Source organism: Acomys russatus, chromosome 2 (assembly GCF_903995435.1).
Source record: "Acomys russatus chromosome 2, mAcoRus1.1, whole genome shotgun sequence".
Lineage (NCBI taxonomy): Eukaryota > Metazoa > Chordata > Mammalia > Rodentia > Muridae > Acomys > Acomys russatus.
The window spans coordinates 22,102,496-22,127,652 of record NC_067138.1 but is presented as its reverse complement, the minus strand read 5'-3'; the positions used below and the strand labels follow the sequence as shown (position 1 = coordinate 22,127,652).

At 42.0% G+C, this 25,157-nt stretch overlaps 1 protein-coding gene across 1 annotated transcript in view; it reads left to right on the top strand.

Moving 5' to 3' along the window:
* Positions 1 to 25,157, top strand: part of Prex2 (phosphatidylinositol-3,4,5-trisphosphate dependent Rac exchange factor 2) — a 292,170-nt gene that overhangs the window by 77,156 nt on the left and 189,857 nt on the right. The window contains exons 5-6 of the mRNA XM_051159079.1: positions 355 to 456; positions 15,225 to 15,386. Coding sequence (XP_051015036.1) covers positions 355 to 456; positions 15,225 to 15,386 — 264 coding nt within the window. The remainder of the gene's footprint in view (positions 1 to 354; positions 457 to 15,224; positions 15,387 to 25,157) is intronic.

Here is a 25,157-nt window from a genome sequence, read left to right as displayed (position 1 = left end):
GGTCCATTGCAAAAGTAGCAAGTGTTCTTAATTCTCTTAAGGGTCAACAATCTAAGTACATCAGTGTACCTCCTATTAAAAAATATCTGCTTTGTCTGTTTGCTTATTTTCTTTCTCTCCATTTTTGTATTTAAACTTTTTTCCTTTATTCTTAGAAGAATAAATGTGATTTAAATTCTAAATTATAGGTATATTTGGGTTTTGTAACCAACATGGATGACTGGGTTTTGGCTATTCCTTGTGTCATGGTATATAAGGACACATGTTTTCACAACTTTTCAGCATAAAATGTTATGGCAGAATAGCTTACAACCTCAGGTTTGCAAGATGTGCTTCTGTTTATTTTCACCCCAGAACTGCATGCTGCTCGGAGGGCGGAAGAACACAGACGTTCCTCTGGAAGGATACTTAGTGACACCAATACAAAGAATATGCAAGTACCCTCTTCTTTTGAAGGTATTTTATGTGCAGTATTTATTGTTGCCTTATTATTTTGCTATTTTTTAAAATAATATCTTTTAAAGACATCGATATTTAAAGGGAGTAGACCATAATTACTGTAAAAATAGCTGTTTTGTCATAAATTCGTATATGGAACAGGAAACAAACTTTTAGTAGAAAGGCCATTAAAAGAGGCTTTTAGGGCTCTCTGAAGCACACATACTTGTTTGCGTTTCATTTAGAGTAAATGCATTAGCTTCAGAAGAGATTCCATTAAGTCCGTTATGACTGGTTTACATAGTACTTTAGCTACAGAGAACTTTAAATAATCCCACTGTTGGTCTAGTTTTAATTTCTACATACTTTGGCGACTTGATGCTAGTGAAGTCAAGGTTAAAATTGCATAATTTCAAAGCTTGTGGCTTGTTAGTTTTTTGTCAACTTAAGACAAGCCAGGGCATCTGGGAGAAGGAAATGCCTATGGAGGAAATACATCTGTCAGTTTTGTTGTGGGCAAGTCTGGAGGACATTTTCTTGATTAACAATTGAGGTGGAAGATCCCAGCCTACTGTGGGTGCTTCCACCCTTGGGCAGATGGTTCAGAGTTGTATAAAAAAGCAAGCGAAGACTCTCAGAGGACATCAACGTTGGGCTAGTCTCCAATTATAAGTGAATATATACTACTTGTATCTTTCTGGGTCTAGGTTAACTCACTCAGGATGATCATTTCTAGTTCCATCCTTTTCCTGCAGAGTTCAAGATTTCTTTGTCTTTAATAATTGAGTAGTATTCCATAGTGTAAATGTACCACATTTTCTTTATCCATTCTTTGACTGAGGGACATCTAGGTTGTTACCAGATTCTGGCTATTACGAATAAGTCTGCTATGAACATAGTTGAGCAAATGTCTTTGTTGTATGGTAGAGCATCTTTTGGGTATATTCCAAGGTGTAGAATAGCAGAATCTTGAGGTAGCCCTAATTCTCAATTTTCTGAGAAAGCACCAGATTGATTTCCAAAGTGGTTGTAGAAGTTTACACTCCCACCAGCAATGAATGAGTGTTCCCATTTCTCCACATCCTTGCTAACATATGCTGTCACTTGAGTTTTTTATCTTAGCCATTCTGATGCGTGTAAGATGGAATCTCAGAGTTGTTTTGATTTACATTTCTCTGATGACTAAAGACGTTGAGCATTTCTTTAAGTGTTTCTCAGCCATTCGATATTTCTCTGTTGAGAATTCTCTGTTTAGTTCTGAACCCCATTTCTTAATTGGGTTATTTGGTTTGGTGGTGTTTAATTTCTTGAGTTCTTTATGTATTTTGGATATTATTCCTTTGTCAGATGTAGGGTTAGTGAAGATCTTTTCCCAGTTGTAGGCTGTTGCTTTGTTCTGTTGACAGTATCTTCTGCCTTACAGAAGTTTCTCAGCCTTATGAGGTCCCATTTATTAATATAATTGGAGACTAGCCCAACATGGATGTCCTTTGAGATTCTTCACTCAGCGTGGGATTGGGACAGATCAGGAACTTGCTGTTGGGACTCCAGGTGAGAGAGGTATGGGAGAATGAGGAGATAGAAGGACCCAGAGGTTCCTGGAAAACTATAAGAAGACCATCAAGGCTGGAAGATCTGGACCCAGGAGGGCCTGCACAAGCTATTGTACCAACCAAGGACAATGCATGCAGTAAACCTGGACTCCCTATTCAGATCTAGCCAGTGGACAGTGCATTCTCCACAGTTGTATGGAGAGCACAGACTGCCTCTGACATGAACTTTGGTGTCCCATATTTGACCACTTCCCCTTGGTGGGGAGGCCTGGTGGCGCTTAGAGAAAGGAGAAGCAGGCTATCTGGATGAGATGTGATAGGCTATTATCATATGGTGGTGGAGGAGGTCCCCTTCTGTTACAGGCCTTGGGGAGGACAATAGGGTGACAGAGGGAGGGAGTGGGGAACAGGAAGATACAAGTGAGGGGGTAATAATCAGGATGTAATCTGAATAAATTACTTAAATAAAAGAGAGGGGGGGGGAGGGTAACAAGCCATGGGAACATGCCAGTAAGCAGTGTCCCTCCAGCACCTCTGCTTCAGGTCCTGCTTCCAGGTTTCCACCCCGACTGCCCCTCATGAAGGCCTATAAGCTAAAACAAACCTTTCTCCTGCGAGTTGCTGTGGATCATGGTGATTATCACAGCAATAGAGACTCAACCAATACATTTGCATTTTAAGTAATTATTGTGAAGTTGTGGTGTGGATACAGGGGGCAAGAAATGATAGAACACTAAGTAAAAAGCACTCCTATTACCGACAGTAAACACTACCCTAGCAGTTATTATAGGTATGAAAGTAAGAAGGATTTTTATTTTACTATGATAATATAGTGTTTTACAGAAGTAGCAAGTTTTAAATTATAGCTTTTGGAATTACATTAGGATAGGGAATTTGAGATAGGATTGGACATATGAACCCTGAGTTCAAATCACAGGTGGGGTCACTGCTAATTGTCTGTCTGAGGTATATAGTCTATCCTCTTACAGAGATGATGATGAAAATGACCATGAAATCATAGCACATGAATGTATGAATTTATGTACAGGTATATGGATATATATTTATGTGCATACATATAGGATTTTAAAAAGAGACAATTTTGCTACTTCGTATCTATCTTTAGCATAGTATGTTTTGTATCATTCATTGTTGTTCATATCAATTGGATTCTTACTTATTTTACTAAATTAATTATAGGTTTATATCTGAGTTCCAGAATAGCCAGTGCTACACAGAGAAACCTTGACTCAAAAACAAAACAAAACAAAGCAAACAAAGATAGGAAGTAAACTTCTTTAAAAGTGTAGAAGTACACGTACACACACACACACACACACACACACACACACACACACACATACACATGCAGAGAGCACTGGTCAGGCTGGTGGTACTCTACCAGCTTGATCTACCACTCAGTGTACTTTGTCAAGAATGCCTTTGCTTTGGCTCAAGATATTTAGGTACTTTCAATTAGCCAGTAGAGAACCATCAGCTGGCCATTTGGTTTCTCTTGTTTCAAACCTGTGGGAGCATCACAGGACAAGGTCAGTGTAAAGAATTCCTCTACATTGTTATAATATAGATTTTGTGTAAGAGGGCAAGGTCTAGTTGTATAATCAGTGGATTGGTACACCAGAGCCCAATACCATGCAGTTGATGGAGAGAGGCCTAAAAGTCAGTGAGAGCAACCATTTCCCTGGTCATGCCCTGTTAACAATAGAGGTACTTTCCAGTGTACCAGAATTTATTGCTGCTGAGGATAGACACCAAGGGCAAGTGTGAGTGAAGTCAGGGTCTCTTCTGTTTTTGAACACAACTAGAGTCTACTCTCTAGCTAGGGGTCAATATAATCCACCTAGATCTGGTTTTGTAAGATTGTCCAGCCATGTGGATTCTACTTGGGTGCCATTAATGATTTCTCCCCAGGCCTATAAGTTGGATGGTAGGGTATATGGTAGCCTCAGTCAGATGAGGATCCTAGGACATCAGCATACAAGACAAAATATTATAGTGGTGTGAAGTTATCTTTAAAAGCAAAGGCTTTCCATAATTAGAAGTATGCTCCTAGAATTAGTCTCCGCATTTGAGAGGGTGGACCATTGACACATAGCCAGTTTGGATCCCATTTCAAGTAGTTGGCCTCGAATATAAGCCTCATTCCATGAGGTGACAGAAACATCTTTAGACTTGAATTTTCTTTGGTTAGCTGTTGCATTCTCTTCCCTGTGCTTGGAATAAGAGACTGACTTTACAGCCTGTTTTGCCGTTCTTCTGAGGTGGCCCGCTCTAGCAGTCTGGTGATCCCTAGGTTTGTGCCTTTTTCCCCCAAGGAGGTGAGTCATGTTCAGACAGGTGTTGGATGTTCTTGGGAAAGTTTGTCTCCCAGGTTTTTGTGTGAGGTTAGGGTACCCAGGTCAGTTTCCTCAATCCTGTCTTCCTCAGGCAAGATGGGAGGCAACAACTAGGAAACTTGACTCTGTATAGGCCTGTGGATTCAAATGGTGATTCAAAAGTTGAAGACAACCCATTGGAGGGTCAGAGTGGCAGGCAGTTTCCAGGTGAGCCCAGGTCTGGGTGTGCCCGTGTGGATTCCAGGTTCATCCTGTATGTATTGTTAAGGTGATTTTGGAGAGGGTGTGAATCTACAGGGTCATGACTGGTACCTGGGAATGTCAACTGGGGAACTCCATGGTTAACCTGCAGGTACAGGGTAAGGGCTATTGTTCTTGTTTTTGCTTTTGTGGTTTTTTGCTTTTGTGGTTTTTGCTCTGATCTATATTGCAGTAAGTTTCACATATTTGGATCTATGACCCAAACCCGTAGTCACTCCTGATTTGAGAAGGCCATCACTATGAAGTGGCATATACCATATTGATGATAATCAGAAAGGGAAGCAGCTGTTGTGTTCGACACACATACTATCCTGGAAAGGATTGAATGGGTTGGTTCTAATGGGGTTCTGGCCAATGCAAAGAAGCATCTCTGAAAAACATCCCCTCTTGTCAAGGTCTAGGGTGGTTTTTTTTTAGGGTAAAGGTCCCTCTGAAAAATGGGGGGGGGGGCGGAGGTGAAGCAGGAAACCTGTCTAGATACTACATCTGACATTCCTCTTAATGTGTGTCATATAGTGAACCATGTTTTTGCCAATCTATCTTCTAGAATATGGCTCAAAAATATCTAGATTTTGGGCAGAGTACAGGGTCCTTGACAAGAGGGTTGCAAAATATTCCAAAGGGCCATCATCAAGGCTGGTGATCTGGACCCAGGGGGGCCTGCACAAACTGTTGAACCAACCAAGGACAATGTATGCAGTAAACCTAGACTCTGTTCAGATCTAGCCAGCTCATTCCCCATGGTTGTTGGGAGAGCGAGGACTGCCTCTGACATGAACTTTGGTGATCCCTGATTTGATTACTTTTCCTTTGTGGAGAGGCCCGGAGGCACACAGAGGAAGGGGAAGCAGGCTTTCTGGATGAGACCTGATAGGCTGCTGTCAGCTGGTGGGGGAATAGGTCTCCTTTTGTCAGAGGTTTAGGGGAGGGGAGTAGGGTGGGAGGGAAGGTGGGCATGGGAAGATACAATTGAGGAGAAAACAACTGGGATGTAATCTAAATAAACTATAATAAATTGAAATTTAAAAATAATAATTAAAAAAAGAGAGAAGAAATATCATAGCCTGTAAGAGCACTCCTAATATCCATAGGGCAATAACTAGTGAGAAATCAGTCCCTAGAAGGGAGAGCCCAATCATATAGTGTTACTGAATTTGGGAGGGGGTTGACCCTTGAAGCTCAGTTTGAGTTGGCAGCTTCTTGGGCTCTCCTATTGTTTCAGGGGAGCCAGAAGCAATTGAGGGCTTGACACAAGTATGTTGAAGCCATGTGTCCAGTCCTGTGACTCAAAGTGCCTCGAGGGTGCCTAGTATAACAGGATAGGGGCTCTACCAGAAGAGGTGGAGAGGCTTTTGATCGGGTCCTGGTGTCTTGATTATTATTAAGTTTCCTGGACAGAAAGGGGGCGGTCCTTTGTGTCTTTCTTGGAATTTTGCCTGCTGGTGGTGTGATTCAGCAGTGACTGCTGGTTCAGGGACTGGTCAAGGTCATTGGTGAGGAAAGTTCTCTTACAGGGATTAAAAATGCATGAGGCCTTGGCAATTAAGCTCATTCCTTAGTCTGAGCAGGGCCAGGGGCAATATATATCACCCACAGGGCTTGACTTTCTTGACCTAGCTTCCTTATGTATATTTTAGGAGATTCTTAGCTTGCTTTACTTCTCCAGAAGTCTGGGACTGCCAATCACAACATAGGTGATGCTAATGATACTGACTTTCCAAGGTTTTAATCAGGCCCGTTGTCACTCTGGAGACTTGGTTTTGGTTTTTTGGTTTTTGTAGCTCTGGTTGTTCTGCAACTAGCTCTGTAGACCAGGCTGGCCTTGTACTCACAGAAATCCACCTATCTCTGACTCTGTTGGGAATGCCTCTGTCATCCCTATAAATGTGTCTACCAAGAATGGGAGATACATGGAATTTGGTCTACCAGGTATAGGAATTAAATCTAGTTGCCAGTCTTCCCCAGGGTAGGTTCCTTTTCTCTTGGTGCTTAAAACTGAAGATGACTTTTTGAGGGGTTATGTTGATGGCATATCTCATATTCTTGTGCTACGTGATGGATTGATGGATTCTATTAGGCCTTGTCCCTTTAACGTTCTCTTTACTAGGATGGGTGTACTTCCTTGTCCTAAATGACATATCTGAAACAGGGCTTTAGCGCTTTTATTGTAGGGCAATGAAAGTTAGTGAGTGACTAGGTGTTATCTCAATCTGAGGTGATTTCTGTTTTTGTTTTTGTTTTTGCCTTACAATTTATTTACTTATTTTATTTTATTTTTAATAATTTACTCAGATTACATCCTGATTGTTATTCCCTCATTTGTATCCCATCCCCCCCCAGCCCCCCACCTCTGTCTTCTGCCCTATTCCCCTCCCCTAGACCTCTGACAGAAGGGGACCTCCTCCTTCACCATATGACTACAACCTATCAGGTCTCATCCAGATAGCCTGCTTCCCCTTCCTCTGAGTGCCTCTGAGCCTCCCTACCAAGAGGAAGTAATCAAATGGGGGGGGGCATGGACCAGAGTTCATGTCAGAGGCAGTCACAGCTCTCCCCACAACTGTGGAGAATGAGCTGTCCATTAGCTAGATCTGAATGGGGCGGGGGTGGGGGGCCTGGAGTCTAGATTTATTCCATGAATTATCCTTGGTTGGTACAACAGTTTGTGTAACCCACCCTGAGAAAAGATCAACCAACATTGATGGTCTTCTTGTGGGGCTCCTGGACCCACTGGGTCCTTCTATCCTCCTATTCTTTCATACCACTCTCACCTGGAGTCCCAGCATCTGTTCCGATCCCCTGCTGAGTGGAAGAGTCTCAGAAGACATCTATGTTGGACTAATATCCACTTATAAGTAAGTATATGCCATGCGGCGGTGCCAATCACACACTGTGTCTGATTTCTGGTTTTAACGGCTAAAGGGGTTTCTTTTTTTTTTTTTTTTTTAATTTTTTTAAAATTAATTTATTCTTGTTACATCTCAATGGTTATCCCATCCCTTGCATCCTCCCATTCTTCTCTCCCTCCCATTTTCCCCTTATTCCCCTCCCCTATGACTATTCCTGAGGGGGATTACCTCCCCCTGTATATGCTCATAGGGTATCAAGTCTCTTCTTGGTAACCTGCTGTCCTTCCTCTGAATGCCACCAGGTCTCCCCCTCCAGGGGATATGGTCAAATGTGAGGCACCAGAGTATGTGAGAAAGTCATATCCCACTCTCCACTCAACTGTAGAGAATGTTCTGCCCATTGGCTAGATCTGGGTAGGGGTTTAAAGTTTAACGCCTGTATTGTCCTTGGCTGATGCCTTAGTTTGAGCGAGACCCCTGGGCCCAAATCTGCCTATCATAATGTTCTACTTGTAGGTTTCTAGGACCCTCTGGATCCTTCTACTTTGCTCTTCTCCCAAGCTTCTCTCATCTAGAGTCCCAATAGGATGTCCTCCCCTCTGTCCCAGTTTCCTGGTAAGTGAAGGCTTTTGTGGGACATGCCCCTTGGACTAGTATGCAGATATAAGTAAGTATATACCATTTGAGTCTTTCTGCTTCTGGGTTAACTCACTCATTGTGATCATTTCTAGGGGTTTCTTAAGCGAGTTGTTGGCTCTTTCAGGAGGCAACAGAGATTCCTCCCAGAGGGCGGGGCTTTTCTCATGCTCCAGTGCAGCCCTTTTAGTCTCAGAGTCAGCCATTCTATTTCTCTTGCCACTGGGTCATCCCTTTTCTGATGTCTAGGACAGTGGGTGGGTTGCAGACACTTGAGTGAGCAAAAGCATTGCATTCAGGAGCCTAAGAATTTCTAGAGATTACTTCATAGGGGTCTCAGATGTAGTTAAGAGGAGGCCTCTTCCATGTGGTTACATGGGCATGGAGAGTGAGGAAGCCATATTTGGGATCAGTGTAAACAAATACTGACTTTTTTCCCCCCTTAGAACATTTCTAGGGCTGAAATAAGTTCTTTCAGTTTGGCTAGTTGAGTAGAGGCATTTGGTCCTCATTCAGGCCTTTCAAAGCCAGTGATTATTGCATAGCCTGTATGTCAGATTTTGTCTTTCATGAAGGAATTTACTTCTGTATGGAGGATCAAATCAGGGTTTTCCAGGGGGTGGTCTGAGGGACCAGGATGGGCCACACAGTTGTCCAGGGGACTTCTTGACCAGATTAGAGAGGCTCCCCTTCCTTTTCTGAGAGAGATGGTTCAGATGTGGACAGGTCTTGGGAGTAAATTCAGTTCTCTCCAGCATGTGAGTTAGATTAGCAATGCTTCCCAACATGCAGGTCAGGAGCTCTTTGAGGGTCGAATGACCCTGTCACAGGGGTAGGCTAAGACCATCAAACACAGACATTTACATTATGATTCATAAAAGTAGCAAAATTACAGTTATAAAGTGGTAATGGAAATACTTTTATGGTTTGGGAGGGTTGTCATAAAACAAGGAACTCATTAATGGGTCCTAGCATTAGGAAGGTTGAGAACCACTGAGTTAGAGATTTCTTCTCTTCTAATTTAGAATGACCCAGTGTAATGAGGCATGAGAACTCTGAGGGGCGCCCAAGGGTAGTCTTTTGAGCTTTAGGAATCAGGAGTCTGGAAGCAACATAGCCATTTAGCCCAGCCCATGGGTATCTGATCTAATTCCTTCGCTATCTTTATGACTTGAGGAAATGGCCAACGCATTGGTTAAACATCCCCAGAGCACTTCCCTGTCTCTCAGTTTAGGTTTACTAGGGAAGCCTAAGGCAGGCGTCTTGATTAATATATTTTCAAGTTTCTGGAAGGCTTGCTAGGAATTAGGAGTCCATTTAACTGGTAAATTCTTCAGCTTGCATCGTCTTGAGAGCCTGATTTAGAAGCATAGTTAGCCAGGGATCTAAATTCCACAATATCCTCTACCTCCCAGAAGGGCCTTCTTCTGTTTGAGGGCTTGGGAGAGTGGGCTTCAGAGAGCAGGAAAGCCTAGAAGGGTCAGATTCATTCAGATCCTAAAGCTCTGGGCCCTTTTGGCAAGACAAGGCCCAAATAGGCAACTTGGTTTTGCATAGTTGGGCCTTTCCCCAAGAGGGCCTGTAGCCTCTGTCAGCTTGGAGATTAAGGAGGGTGTCTTGTCTCTGGATGTGAGTTCTTCTTCAGTTTGCCTACATAGGAGATCATCTACAGTCGATTAAGATGCTCTTCAGATAAGTTCATCCCATTAAGTCTTGGGAAAGAACTAAGACAAATAAGGCAGACTGCCTTAACACTCCTGCAAGAGGACAATGCAAGTAATTTGTCCTGCTCTGTGGGATCTTCACCAGCAAATATAACACTGATTATGGGTGGAATGAGATATTTAAGAAGCTGTCTTTAAGATATAGCACTGGAAAGATGCCAGTAATGGCAGTGCATACCTTCAATCCCAGCACTTGGGAGGCAGAGGCAATCAGGTCTCTGAATTTGAGATCAACCTGGTCTACATGGCAAGTTCCAGGATAGCCAGGGCTACATAGAGAAACCCTGTCTTGAAAACAAACAAACAAGATCTAACCCTGACCCATGAGTCTTTTTAGGGGAATGTGGGTGAGAGGAGTATGAGAATTAGGAATGACTGGATAGATTTGAACCATTGTCATTGAGCATACAGAGACCTTGGACTGACTTCCGTTTTTCAGGGCCTTTGCTAACACCAAGAATGGGATGATCTATGTAGTAGAACATTCAACCAAACATCGTTATTTTACTAGCCCTTGAATTATGGAGAGAAACCCACCTCTGACTTCCCACGTTAGGAGACATTGCTTCTGATCTAGAAAATAGGCAGGATCTTTAAGCTACATGACCACAAAAGAGACCATGTGTTCTTCCATCTGTCCACACTGACTTGACCTTTGTTTTCCAATGAGATAAGCAATAGTGTTCTGCCCTGGAGGGAGAAGTAGTTTGACCTTGAGTCTAGACAAAAGGTGTCTTTCCAGCGAGGAGTCTGGGTATGGAGAACTATCAAAAAGAAATGAGAAAAGTAGAGATCTCTCAGCATGCAAGCAGTTGGATGAAATATCTAATCTTATGCTCCTTAGACTCAGAAATTCCTAGGGCTCCTCAATATTGTTGAGCATTATTGGAGACCGTCTGGTAAGCCCCGCCCACCAGCCCTGTCTTTGTAGAGAAGGTGATGATGACATGAGGCTCCACTGGCCTGGAAGGCAATGATGCTGCCAGAGATTTCCCTTACAGATGGGATAGAATCTTGAAGGTCTCTGAAGGCATCCCCACAGGAAGTGACCTTCTTGCCCACAGAGGAAACAAGCCCTAGGCTTAGACTTGTATCCGGGGAGGATCATTTATCTAGTTGGCTCTTGGAGTGCCTGCTAACAGCCCATAGTATTCTTTCCTTTCATGAGTCTGTCATAAAAAGATCGAGTTTATGACCTGGACCAAAAAAAAAAAAAAAAAAAAAAAAAAAAAGCCCGCTAGTGTTTTGTCTGGGGCAGCTACCAGAGTCTGGGGCTTTTTATGGATGTCTGTAGCTGGCTGAGTTAAGAGTGTGGCTCTTAGGATTACTTCCTCCTGTGATTCTAGGTGAGTTGGTATCTTTTCCCAGTGGAAGCCCCTTGTCTTTGTCTTTGTGACATATAAAAGAGGGACTAATTAAGAGTTTTGCCCTTAGCCTTTTTTGTTTGTTTGTTTGTTTGTTTGTTTGTTTTTCGAGACAGGATTTCTCTGTGTAGTCTTGGCTGTCCTAGACTCGCTTTGTAGATCAGGCTGGCCTTGAACTCACAGCGATCTGCCTGCCTCTGCCTCCCAAGTGCTGGGATTAAAAGCGTGTGCCACCGTATCCGGCTTGCCCTTAGCCTTCTTAAGGACCTCCATTATACAGTAAAGGAAATGTCCTCTCCATTCTTCATGGGGTCATTTGGATTTCAGAAGGGTTTTGAGAGAAGCTGGCCTTATCCCTCATAGGGAAGTCCTTGCTCACTTAAGTCTTGTGGGCACTGACAGTGTCATTGCTGCTCCAAGAGCCTGCCTACCACGCTCCTCTTTTCCAAAAGGGTTGGTGTTTGTTTTAATGATACCATCACATCTCTCCAGCATAATTCATATACCTGCTTTAGTTGCTCAGAGGATTGACCATACTGTTCTGGATCCTCCGTGGAACTTCTCAGGTCTTTCTTCTTGTCGTTCAGTTCTGGCAGCGTAAAGGAGGCATGGGCAAACGTAACTCCTTCTGTCTCTCCTGGTTCTCACCTAAGATGAAACATCCCTCTGCGTGTAGGGAGGGGGTGGCAGGTTATTTAGGGGCTTGGGCTCCCAGAGACCAGGAGAGATCCTTGGGGGTGTTTTATTTACTAGTAGTGTTTTCTTGGGTGAAGGTTTTTCTTCCAGTTTCTCTGCCTCTTCTACATCGTCTCTCCCTAGGCTAGAGTTTTCACCATAATCCATTGATGCAGTATCCTCTTTAATGTGAGAGCTGTTGAAAAATATCAGAGACCCTTATTGGCTACTGGTGGGTCAATATGAACCCCAGTTAAGTTGCCCCCAGACAGGGCTATGCCCTATGAAGAAAGTCTCCAGATTAGGTCCCTCAATCTCAGATTTTAGCTTAGCTCTTCTCCCCCCCCCCATTATTTCAAGTATATAGTAGTAAAAGGAGCTAGCTGGCCTCTAGGCACAGCTCTCTGGAAGGGTGGCAGTTAGCGTCCAACACCTAACAGCCCAATAGGTTGTTTAACTGTTTTGTTAATGGCCCCTTTATTCTGACCTGCTAAGAAGAGCCTGCTGGTAGTCAGGTTAGATAAGACCCTGACAAATTCCTACCCAGTCAGAGAAGACTGGGTAAGATGCTAACGAGATTCTCCATATCAGAGGAGATTAGATAAGACCCTAACAAGATTCTACCCAGTCTGAGAAGACTATGATTGTCCGGATAAAGGCAAAAAGTTCACAAAGTCTCTCTGGAGCCAGGTGCCTGTAACTGCCTCTAAGAGCTCCTCAGCCTCATCCCAGGGCGTGGTTGCCAGCTCTGACACTTTCAGCCAGAGCTATCTGAAAGAATTTTTTTGCTCTTTGAAACTAAGGCGTTAGAGCTAAATTTGAAAGTGAATCCTCCCTATCAAAGAAATGGGAAAACAGTCAAATTACAGCCTCCTCCAGTTTCCACCATACTTTAAAAGTAGCAGTGGTGGTGTTCCTGTTCCAGGATGGGGAAGAGGTAACAGCAAACTCAATGGTCACCCCAAGCTATGCTTTCATGGTTTGGCTCAGTTTATCCTGACCTTAATATTTAGGTGCTCCTCAGGAGGACTCCTAGGCAAGTCTTTTCAAAAAATCTTATTGTCTAGGCAGGGAGGAGCTCAGATACAGGGAAAAGCTAAGCCACAGAGAGAAGCTCGGCCAAGTCATTTTTTTTTTTCCTGAATGGAGAAGCCAGAAGTTTACCATCTGGCTGTTTACCTATAGCCTCTTTTTCTTAACTGTCTGCCTGTCAGGGTGTTCGGCTGCCTTCAGGGCATCTTTCCTTAATTGCTCTCCACCTTAATTTTTTTGAACCAAGGTCTCTCGCTGAGCCTGAAGCTTATCAACTAGGCTAGGCTGGACAGCCAGTAAACTTCAGTGATTTTCTGGTCTCTGCTCCTACTCTCAGCAGTGGGGTTATGGATGCAGCCGGCCACACCCAGTTTTTGATACAGCAGGAACTTTATGGACTGAGCCACCATCTATAAAAACATTTTTTTAAAAAGAATGATTTCTTATTAGAAAGCAGGTCTAAAGTTTCTTGGTTAAGCTATGAAAAGCCTTATACTAAGCAAAGACAGGGACCTTTGGCTGCAGTTTTGGCACAGCCTTTGGGGTGCGGTGTCAGTACCAGCACGGCTCTGTATGTTCCAATATCCTGAGAGTCCCCATGATCTCCAGCCAAGAGACTTGGTGTGCTTTTCACCCATAGGTGCCCTCATCCCTGATTCCTGTTGGAATCCCAGGTATTTACTTTGTTGTGAGGCTCAGAAGGGAATGTTGAAAGTACATTGTAAACAAACAGTTGCATTTTGATTAGAAGTGACCTCAAGTATTTGAATTTAATTCTTAAAAATAAAAAATAGCATCACTGATACATTCTTGTCTCACATGAAAGAGAGGAGTTAAGAGACTTTAGGCAGAGGTGACCTCCTTTCCTTTTGGGGGAAGATTATTTTCATACAGAAAAAAAGACCATTTACTTATGAATATAGTTAGGCTAATGCTGAAAAGTTATGCTCGGATTCTCTTTGAGTGGCCTTATTTATTCAAAGGAAAGTATTAAAAGGATCTGAGAGCAAGTAACCACTAGAACCATTATTTGATTGTCTTTTGTTTTTTCACATCATCTAATTCATGCCTCAGCCCTTCAGATTGGTGTTCGGGAGCATTCCAAGGGCCAACATCCTGTCCCGACTGTCAATGTCCTCACTTCACATACTTTAAGGGGGGCTTTACTTCTGAGAATTTACTTCTGAAGTTGCATGTCCCTCTTACAAATTTGGGATCCAGAATAAAAAAAATTCAGCTTCATCTTGGGAATAATGGAATATGTATTCCTTTAGTGTGAGATCATATCAAACACAAAGTCAAAGTTTATTTCAAAATATTCAACAATAAAACAACTAAGAACTGCCCACTTTCCCACTGCATGTTGAGAAATAAAATCAAATTAAAAAAAAGAAAAAAGAAAAAGAAGAAAAAAAAAAAAGAAAGAAAGAAAAGGAGGAAGAAGAAGCAATCTTTCTGAAATTATGCCTCAGGGTTTCTGTAGTTGTGTGAGTGCCATGTTGATGACAACTGCCATAAAGAAACAAATGAGTAATTAAAAAGCAGTGCGGACACAGCTGTCTAGACAGTGGGTGAAGATGTTTAATTTTGTGCTTCTAAACAATAGCTAAGAAGACATTTTAATATACTTCAAAGATTGCAGATTATTCTGCTTTTGATATTTGGAATGAAAAGAAAACCCATAAATAAATTCCCCATGCCCAAAGGACAAGCTAAGAATTAAATAAGGGAGTTGTTGGGTGTATAGAAGTCTGCTCCTCACAGAGAGTGAACCAGGTCAGTGATGAAGATGGTGTGTTCTGCTGCCCTAGTGACGGGATGCTGTGGAAGAGATAAAGGAATTATTTTGCTAGAGTATAAAATATATACAAGTGTTGCTTTATTCATGGCATATCTTTATAGTTTCTCAAAAGATATTAGAAATAGAAATTTAATTAAGTTTTGAAACTGTGGTGCATAATTATTTGAAGATCCGTTGAAGTGTGTACGAAAAAGGAAATTAACTATACTGGTATGCTTCTGTTAGAACAAAAGTCAGATTTTTAGAAAACGATGAGATCCAGGTGAGATAGTTTGATTTGGAAGAAACCTCATTCTGTTTCTAAACTATAGGCAAGTCTGAGGGAAAATTACAGTGACTGGAAAACTGAGCGTTAAAGCAATGCTAACTCATCGATTTGACCTTTTGCTTTTGATCTCTATCTTGCTGGAGTTTATGATGTCACCTAGCAGAGTGGCTGTCACAGTCTGTGTAGTTTTCGTTTCCTGGTCAGTCTGAATCTGCTGTACCACAGAACGGGAGATCCCAAAGCGGTTTGCTTTTGTGTATAAACAGGAATTACTGAAACGGACCCCCCGGAAACACAGTGACTACGCCGCGGTGATGGAAGCCCTCCAAGCCATGAAGGCTGTGTGTTCCAACATTAACGAGGCCAAGAGACAGATGGAAAAGCTGGAAGTTTTAGAAGAGTGGCAGTCACACATTGAAGGCTGGGAGGTACGTGCACTCTGCTCACCTTTTCAGCTTCAGGTAGCTGTGGAGTCACACGCAGGGCTTCTTCTCAATGCACGGAACCCCAGGTGGTTATCTCCCAGCAGCTCACAGACCGTAGTAGTCAGCTTTTTATGCTACTTGAACATGTATGTAAGATGAAAAGGCACCTTGAGCTGAGAATTTTGTGATGGAAACAACAAATCTCCACATAACCTCCAAGGCTTTGGCACTTCAGGTACCACAGCTCCCTTTTTCCTGTCCTGGTTTTGGTCAAGAAGTACGTAACCTGAATGCTTGGCATGATAAAGGAATGCTTGTGCTCTGAACTCAACTTTAGACTCTTTAATTAGGGACCTGAAGTTGAATATCATTTTAGTAGCCACTCTGCTTTGATTTCTTCATTTCTACACTGAGGGAAATCTCTATGACTTCATAGTGTTCCTCTAGGCAAAATGAAAAATGTTATAAGTTTTATGAGTCATTAAAGAAATATTTTATTGTTTAAGATAAAAAAGTGAATGAAGGTCCTGGTTGAGTCTGTCAGATGTTCCCAGCTATGGTGACTGGTGATGTTGTGTCCCAGTTACTTTACAGCACTGCTATAAAATTAAGCTAAAATTCTGGTTTGAAATGACCATAATTTAAATGAATATGAACATTGGGCTAGCAAACTTTTTTCCTGTGATTAAGAAAGCAATTAAGATAATAAAAATATGCCGAGCGTGGTGTCACATTCCTTTAATCCCAGAGTTGGGAGGCAGAGGCAGGCAGATCACTGTGAGTTCGAGGCCAGCCTGGTCTACAAAGTGAGTCCAGGACACTCAAGGCTACACAGAGAAACCCTGTCTCGAAAAACCAAAATCAAACAAACAAACAAACAAAACACACATTCAACAACGACAACAACAACAAAACAAAGACAAAACCAACCAACCAACTAGACAAACAAACAAAAAACAAAACAAAAAAAACCCCCAAGATATTAAAAATACAAAAGTATAAATGGGAAAGAAAATATACAGGCAAGTACAACTCCAGTCAACCCACAGAAATCACCTTTATCCTTGGTAACTTGCCATTAACTCATTTTTTCTTCAACTGTTGGTTTTCATTAGCCCTAAAATGATATTCAGCCTGGTGTGCAAAAACATCATCAGCGCTGACCTGAGACAAGCCTCCTCTTTGCCCCTGCCTCCCTGCTCTGCTCCATTTAAAGTGCTACCTGGGGTCTCCCTTAACTTCCGTGTGCCTCCTATTCTTCCATTCATAGTGTCCAGGGTGACCCTCCTGCAGCAGATTGCTGCCTCTTTGAATCAGGGAGAGTGGCTGCATGTTTGACAGTTGATTCATGAGGGTTATCTGCTTCCTGCCGATCAGTTGTCCTGCTGCTTTCGAGGCTTTGTCATCAGTCAAATACTGGAAGCAAAACTAAAGTCTCTTAAACTTGCAGGATTTATCTGTTACTATTGAGAGCTTCAGAGGCTGTCTTCAGGACTGTGGAGTTTGGTTTCCTGTGTATGCATGTAGCCTAAAATATCTGGTCTGCTACAGAGAAGAGGGTTTGCTTAAAGATGATTGCTGTTTGCACAGCCTCGGGTTGTGCTATTTCACGAGTAGCTCACAGCAGAGAGTGTATCAGTTAGGCCAGTTGTTATAATTTGGATCTTGTATGTTTCCCAAATACCCATTTATTGAAGGCTGTACCTTGGCCTTTGGAATTGTTCGGAGGGAACAGTACTTTTAGGAGGTGAGGCCTAGTGCAAGTAAATTAGGTGAGTGGGAAGTGTGCCTTGGATGGGGAAATTGAGTTGCCCGGCCTTCCTGCTTCTCCTGTTGTTCACTTCCTTTCCTCCATGGGGTAAGCAATCATCTCTGCACACACTCCCACCGTCGTGTACTATCTCATCATCAACCAAAGCAATGGGGCCAAGTGACCAAGGACTGGAATTTTGGAAAACATGAAACAAAACCCGAACCCAAACTTCTCCTTTTTTTTTTTTTTTTTTGGTTTTTCAAGACAGGGTTTCTCTGTGTAGCCTTGGCTGTCCTGTACTCGCTTTGTAGACCAGGCTGGTCTCGAACTCACAGCGATCCACCTGCCTCTGAACTCCTTCTTATCCATTGATTTATGTCAGGTTTTTTTTTTTTTTTATAGTCACAGAAAGCTGACACGCCAGCCCTGATTTTGCTACATTAATACCAGAGCCTCAAAGCTGAAGAAGCTAGCAGAACTTTAGTAATTCTGTTAAGGATGCAGGAATCCAGCAAGAGCTCAGCTGTGTCAAGACAGGGCAGTTGATAGGAATGGCTAGTTCCAAAAAGCGTGCTAATGCTGCCTCTTCTTGAGAAGATCTTCATAATGAATACATGAGATATGGCCATAGAATTGAGCTTGGGGACATTGAAGCATGAAGCTTAGAGTGGGTTTGAGCCAACTGCTTGATAACCTATGCTTAGGCCTGGCCGTATACCCCACCAACCCTCTATAGTAATGAGGGGAACTGTTCATCCTTTTGAAGGGGGTAGGAGGTATTGTTACTCTTCTAAGAGAACTCAGTAGAAGCACAGAGTTGTACAGGGTTATCTCCGCCCTGAGGGACAGGAATGGGTTGAAGAGGTACTTTGGCTTGTTTTTTGATGTGCTGTTGGGAGAGTCCAAGAGCTGATGTAGGTGGCACATTGATACTCAAGGAAGGCAGAGTCCCTTGAAGAGTTTATTAGTTAGCAACTTGGGGTAAATGCTAAGAATGATCTCCTTGTCAGGCACCTCTAGGTCTCTCAGGACAACCTCCAGGACAGCATTTCTGCATCAGTCACTAAAATGCCCTTGAATAGCACCAAAGTCTTATTAAGTGATGAATTTGTACTCTTTCCAATTTTGGTTAGAATTTTTTCTCATTCAATTATCCGGGGACTCATTGTCCCAGTAATCAAAGAAAGGTTTTGTTTGTTTATTTTTAAAGACAGGGCTTTTCTGTGTAGTCCTGGTCTGGCACTCACTCTGTAGACCAGGCTGCTTGCCTCTGCCTCCCAAGGGCTAGGACTAAAAAGCACGTGCGAGACTATGACCCTGAAAAAAGGGTTTGATTTTACAGTAAATTCTCACAAATAATTTGCCCACCTGGAAATTTGTGCTACTAAGTGATCATTTACACTTGTGTGTGGAATTTGCATAAATAGTTCACATTTATTGTTCCCAAATCATATGGAACAGTGGGGAAAAGCACAGCTTTTGAGGAGCCTTGATGTTTAGTCTGGGTGTCTACAAGTCCCCTTCTTTGGGGTGGGTAATACATCAGGCTTCATTTGTAGATAATGTTGGTGATCTCAAGGGTTCAATGAAGTTGGTGAGAATGCTTCGAATGTTGTGAAAGTTCTGCAAATATGATGCAATAATTTGAAGCTTTGGTTCAGTAGTTGGACTTTATCCTTAAGAAGTCCTATTTGTATAGGATATGAACTCAGCTAGTGACAGCAGCTATATTGCTCTACTAGATACTTAGTGCTGTGACAAAATACTTAGTGAAAGCAACTTAAGGAAGTAAGGGCATCTTGGCATGGTAGGCATGGTGGCAGGAGGCTAAGGTGACCAGTCACATTGTGTCCTTAGTTAAAAAGCAGAGAGACAAGGATGTTCTGGTACTCAGCTGTGTTCCTCATTTTTTCTTCTTTAATATACTTCAAGACCTCATCCCATGGGATGCTGCTCCCGTAGTCAAGGTGTATCTTTCCTACTCAGTTAAACCTCTGGAAATACCTCCACAGTCATGCTCTGAGTTTGATTTCAAATCCAGTCAAGTTGACAACACAGATTAAACATTACAATTACTTAGAGTTATATGAATCCAAGCCATTGTGCTGGCTGATTTCCTGTCAATTTGACACAAGCTATAGTCTTGTGAGAGGAAGGAACCTCAATGGAGAAAATGCCGTCAGAGAGTCCAGCTGCAGGCAAACCTGTAGGGTATTGTCTTAAATAGTGATTGATGGGGGAGGGGCCAGCCTATTGTGGGTGGGGCCATTCCAAGGGTGGTGATTCTGGATGAGCCCTCTGATCAAGCCTAGAGAAGCAAGCCAGTAAGCAGCACCCCTTTATGGCCTCTGCAGCAGCTCCTGCCTCCCGGTCCCTGTCCTGTTTGAGTGCCTGTCCTGGCTTCCCTTAGCATCAACTACAAGGTGAAACTGTAAGCCAAATAAACCCTTTCCTCCCCAACTTGTTTTGAGTCATGGTGTTTCATTACAGCAAATAGTCACCTCTAACTATGGTAGACAAGGACTTTTCAAATAAAAGTTAACTTTACAGAAAACGTGTAGGTCACATTACCAATCGAAAATCTACAGTGTCAGACTTGAAAATGATTTTGAGTAACTGACATTTCTGACAACTTATCAAGCTCTAGGTAAAGTGAATAGGCAACTGCAAGCAATGGCAGGGAACAGCTGTTCTCAGCTCATGGTCTGGGGAAGCAACGAGTGTGTGAATCCAAGGCATCTGCTCAGGTCTCTGAGAGCTTCAGACCAGGTGACTGTTCTGGGAGTGCATGAGGAAGAGCTAAGTCACCTGTGGAAGAGGGAACCAGAGAAAGTACCAGGCTACATGCTCCGTGTTTTTTCTTTTTTCTTTTTTTTTCCAGACAGGGTAGTCCTGACTGTTCTGGAACTCACTCTGTTGACCAGGCTGGCCTTGAACTCACAAAGATCCTCTTTCCTCTGCTGGGATTAAAGGTGTGCACCACCACTGCCAGGCTTACCAGGCTCCCTTTTAAGAATTCGTTCTCATGGGAACTGACCGAGTCCCATATGATCTGTTTTAACATTTTGTGAGTCCAGTGCCGTGACCTAGTTATCTTCACCACTCACCAGCCCTTAAAGGCTCTACCACCTCAACATTGTCATATTATGTCTCTAGGACATGAACTTCTCTGAGGGCTTAACCACACCTTAACAGTGGCTGAGTGGGAACATTCTGTCAACTTACAGGTTAGGACAATTAACTCACCCAATAGCTCAAAAACAATAAGCTAATGGAGATTAGGTTTGCAAGTTGGCAGGTAAGAAAAATAGCTGATTCTTTGAAGTAGGTTTGTTTGCCTGCCCATCCTTCAGCAGTAAGTTCAATAAAGAAATTAGGCTTTTCTCAGCATTTGCATAGTAATTATGGCCAAGAAGATCTATAGCATATGCTTTAATTACTCATCTTTGAAGTTATGCTTCTTACTATCAGAGTTTGTTATACTAATTACCAGGGGAATGGCAATGCCCACTGTACTTGAGAAGAATTTGATAATGAGTGAATGAGACAGAGCCATAAAGTCGAGAGTGACAGAGCACTGGACCCAATTCACTGAATTCACATGTCGACAATTAATTTGCTTTGGACAAGAAATGTATTGGAAGTTTCATCAGAGCTGTCGACTTATTCCACAGAACGGGACCACTCTCAGTCTTACCTAGCTATGGGAGATCAGTTATGTGGATTTGGCTGTAGGTTATGGATTCACACGGAGGGATTTTGATGAAGGAATATCATGACATTGTTTAGCAATTTAGCTTGAAGTCCTTGATTTGTTTATTTGGAAATAGTCTCCCAAATGTGGGGGAAAAAAATCACAGTAAGATGTAAGAGAAGGAATCATGAAGAAAGTTTTTTGGGGGAAGCGGGGAAGGTCATAATTATTATATTTTAGAAAATGAAAGAGAAACATAAGGGAAATATGACTTTTCTTGATTTCTTTTCAGATGGGAAAATACAATTTTACCCCCCACCCCCTTTTTTTTTTTCACAGAATCTCACAGCTGGCTTGGAAATTACTATGTAGACCAGGCTTATTTTTTACTGGCCACTCAGATTTCACTCCTAACATCATAGACATGTTCCCAGCTCTCTGTGGGCATTTTGAAATTAGTCCTTGTTGCTTCTAGAATCTATGGGCTGCTTACATTTGATTTAGCTTGTGATGGACTTCAAGCTTTGTTCCCTCATTGCTTCTTGAGTTTGGCTGTTCCAGAAACTGCCAATGAGATTATTCTGTTCCCCCACCGCCTGCCCCCTGTACAACATGACATGGGATTTGAGCATCTTCTACTTTGAGGTAGAACTGAGTTACAAGGAGGATAAGTATTTTTGAAAAGGGGCCACCAAAAATGAATCCACTTAAACTTGCATTAAATGGAAATGGAAAAAACTTGGGGACATTTTGCTGGTAATATAAATGTTATTCATTTGATTTAATCTTACATTCAAGTACTGAAGTTATACTTTTGGCTAATGATTGGAAACTCCAGAAGAGCAAATCAGATGCATCTTTTGTGTGTGATATGTATTTTCTGGCAAGTTTTAGATGATAACACTGGTATTTTTCATGTTCAACCTGATTCCATAGTTTTAACAGGTTTCTATAAGAATGTTCAAAGGGTTCATGAAATTCCAGCACCAGTGACAGGATTCTTGTTCTAGGGACACAATTTCCCAACCTAGTCAGTTTTCTTTGCTTTGAATGGGACTGTCTCTGCTGGATCTTGGCCAACATGTTGCATATTTGGGGAGCTTCTAGGGATTCTTCTTTTCTTTCATCTTCTCCAACCTTTATTTTCTTTTTAGCCCTTTGTGATTGACATTCAAGAAGAGAGGGCTAATAGTAGAGGTTAATTTTAGTGGTTCATAATTTCTTATCTCAGAAAGATCACTTTTGTATAAATGCATGCTGGGAGAAAGTGTGTAGAGTATTGCTTGGCATGTAGAAATATTCAAATTTTGACATTCGTATTCTTTTTTTGTTTGTTTGTTTTGTTTTTCTAGACAGAGTTTCTCTGTGTAGCCTTGGCTGTCCTAGACTCACTTTGTAGACTAGGCTGGCTTCAATCTCATAGCGATCCCCCTGCTTCTGTCTCCCGAGTGCTGGGATTAAAGGCGTGAGCCACCACACCCAGCGATATTCGTATTCTTTTTTAAAAATATATTTTATTAATTTATTCATATTATATCTCAATTGTTATCCTATCCCTTGTATCCTACCATTCCTCCCTCCCTCCCTTCCCCTATGACTGTGACTGAGGGGGACCTCCTCCCCCTCTATATGCTCATAGGGTATCAAGTCTCTTCTTGGTAGCCTGCTATCTTTCCTCTGAGTGTCACCAGGCCTCCCAATCCAGGGGACTTGGTCAAATATGGGGCACCAGAGTTCGTGTGAAAGTCACACCCCACTCTCCACTCAATTGTGGGGAATGTCCTGTCCATTAGCTAGATCTGTGTAGGGGTTCGAAGTTTACTGCACGTATTGTCCTTGGCTGGTGCCATAGTTTGATCAGGACCCCTGGGCCTAGATCTGCCCATCATAATGTTCTTTTTGTAGAGTTCTAGGACCACCTGGTTCCTTCTATTTCCCCATTCTCCCATGCTTCTCTTACCTAGAGTCCCAATAGGATGTCCTCCCCTCTGTCCCAGTTTCCTGGTAAGTGAAGACTTTCATGAGACATATCCCTTGGGCTAGTGACCAGATATAAGTGAGTATATACCATTTGACGCTTTCTGCTTCTGGGAAATACAAGAAATTTGTGGACATTCGTATTCTTGATAAAGTATTTGTTTACCGTTGTTCAGTGACTATGGCCTTAATTGTCAAAATGAGGATAAAATACTAACCAGGCCAAATGACATATTGAGAGTTTAAAGGACTACTCAGTAATGTTGAAATGTACAGTAGGTGTTACCAAGCAGGTTGAAAGGCAGACTACCACAGTTGCAGAAAGAAGAAAAAGCCTCGTGGTGTTGCTACCCTAGAAGACTTTGAATCAGTTGCTAGATCAGTTTAATGGAAAATACTTGTAATTATTTTACAAGCTACAGGTCAGGCAATGCATTTTTAGTCTTTATGTCCTGTAAGACTATTTGCTAGTGTCTGAATATGTTAATTGGATTGCTGACTTGGAATATTTAACATTCCAAGGAGGATAATATGTGGGTACCCTTTATACTGGGTTGGCATGTGTTACTTACAGTAAGGACACACTAAAAAGGACATATTCTGTGACTTTTCTGAAATTTCTGCTAAGAAAGCCCTTCTGTAATATTTAGTTAGTTACTTATATAAGCATCTTGGTAAGTATCATTTTAAAATGTTAATTTTACTCTGTTTATTTCTATGATAACAAATTATATAATTATAAGTAAATAATAAGAAATCACGCTACAGGAATGGAAACTTACATTTATGTTCTCATGGTAATTTGGGTTTATGAACACATGAGAATGGATCAAACTGTCTGAAGATTTACAAGATCTTCATATCTTTCTAAACTGTCAGAGTGAAAAGAACTTTCAAAAATTTTTTTTAATTTTTAAAATTTTAATTTTATTACTTTATTCAGATTACAACTAAATTGTTATCCCATCACTTGTATCCTCCTGTTCCTTCCTCCCTCCCACCCCCACCCCCACCCTATTCTCTGCCCCTAGGTCTATGACTGAGGGGGACCTCCTCCTCCACTTTATGGTCATAGGCTATCAAGTCTCATCTTGGTAGCCTGCTTATTCTTTCTTTGAGTGCCACCAGGCCTCCCCACCAAATGGAAGTCATCAAGTATGTGGCACCAGAGTTCATGTCCGAGTTAGTCTCTGCTCTCCATGTAACTGTGGTGAATGTCCTGTCCATTGGCTAGATCCGAGTAGGGGTTCGATGTTTACTACTTGTATTGTCCTTGGTTAGTGCAATAGTTTGAGCAGATATGCCTGGGCCCTGTTCTACCTCTTACGATGTTCTTCTTGTAGGTTTCTAAGACCCTCTTGATAAAAAGACATTTCCCCTAAACAATAGGGCCACGTGTGGTGGTGCATGCCTTTAATCCCAGCACTCTAGAGGCAGAGGCAGGCAGATCTCTGTGAGTTCGCGGCCAGCCTGGTTTACAAAGTGAGTCCAGAACAGCCAAGGCTAACACAGAAAGACACATCTTGAAAACACACACACACACACACACACAAAACCAAAAACCAAAAAACAAACAAAGACAAAAGAAGTTTCCTAAAATTTAAGATGTGTTTGTATCAGAGGCAGGTAGAACTCAGTGAGTTTGAGGCCAGCCTAGTCTACAAAGTGAGTCCAGGATAGCAAAGGCTTCACAGAGAACCCTGTCTGGAAAAACAATAAAGATATATTTATAACATTGATAACCAGGTGACCATACTAACACCTTCTCTTCATTAATTTCCTCTTTAAAATTTTCTTGTTATAAACTTGAGTTTTCATTTAACTTTGTATTTTAGTTGACAGTAAAACATATAATGGAATTATTGTGGGAATATAAAACTATAGTATTGCTCTGAATGTTAAATATCCAAACTATAAGATAGAAACATTGATTTAAACAAACCCAACAATGTACCTATAGATTAAAAAACAAAACGAAAAAACCCAACCCAGACAAATTTAAAGCTGAAGTACTCTTACTGTAGAGACTAGAGAGACCTACTGAAAACTTGGATCCTTTCTCTCTCAATCTCTCTCTCTCTCTCTCTCTCTCTCTCTCTCTCTCTCTCTCTCTCTCTCTCCCCCTCTTTCTCTGTCTCTCCTTTTTAAATATGATTCAGTGCACCTAGAATGGGCTTGTTAGGTGGCAGCAAACAGGCTAGAGTGGTAGTAGGAAGTTAGACAGACAGACTTCTGTAGTTGTCCAGTAGTGGTGTTCAGAGCTGTGTGTTCAGAAGCCCTGTGCTGAGCTATGTTCTGTTGATGCCTAAGGGGGCCTCCTCCCCCACCATCTGACCATAGCCTAACAGGC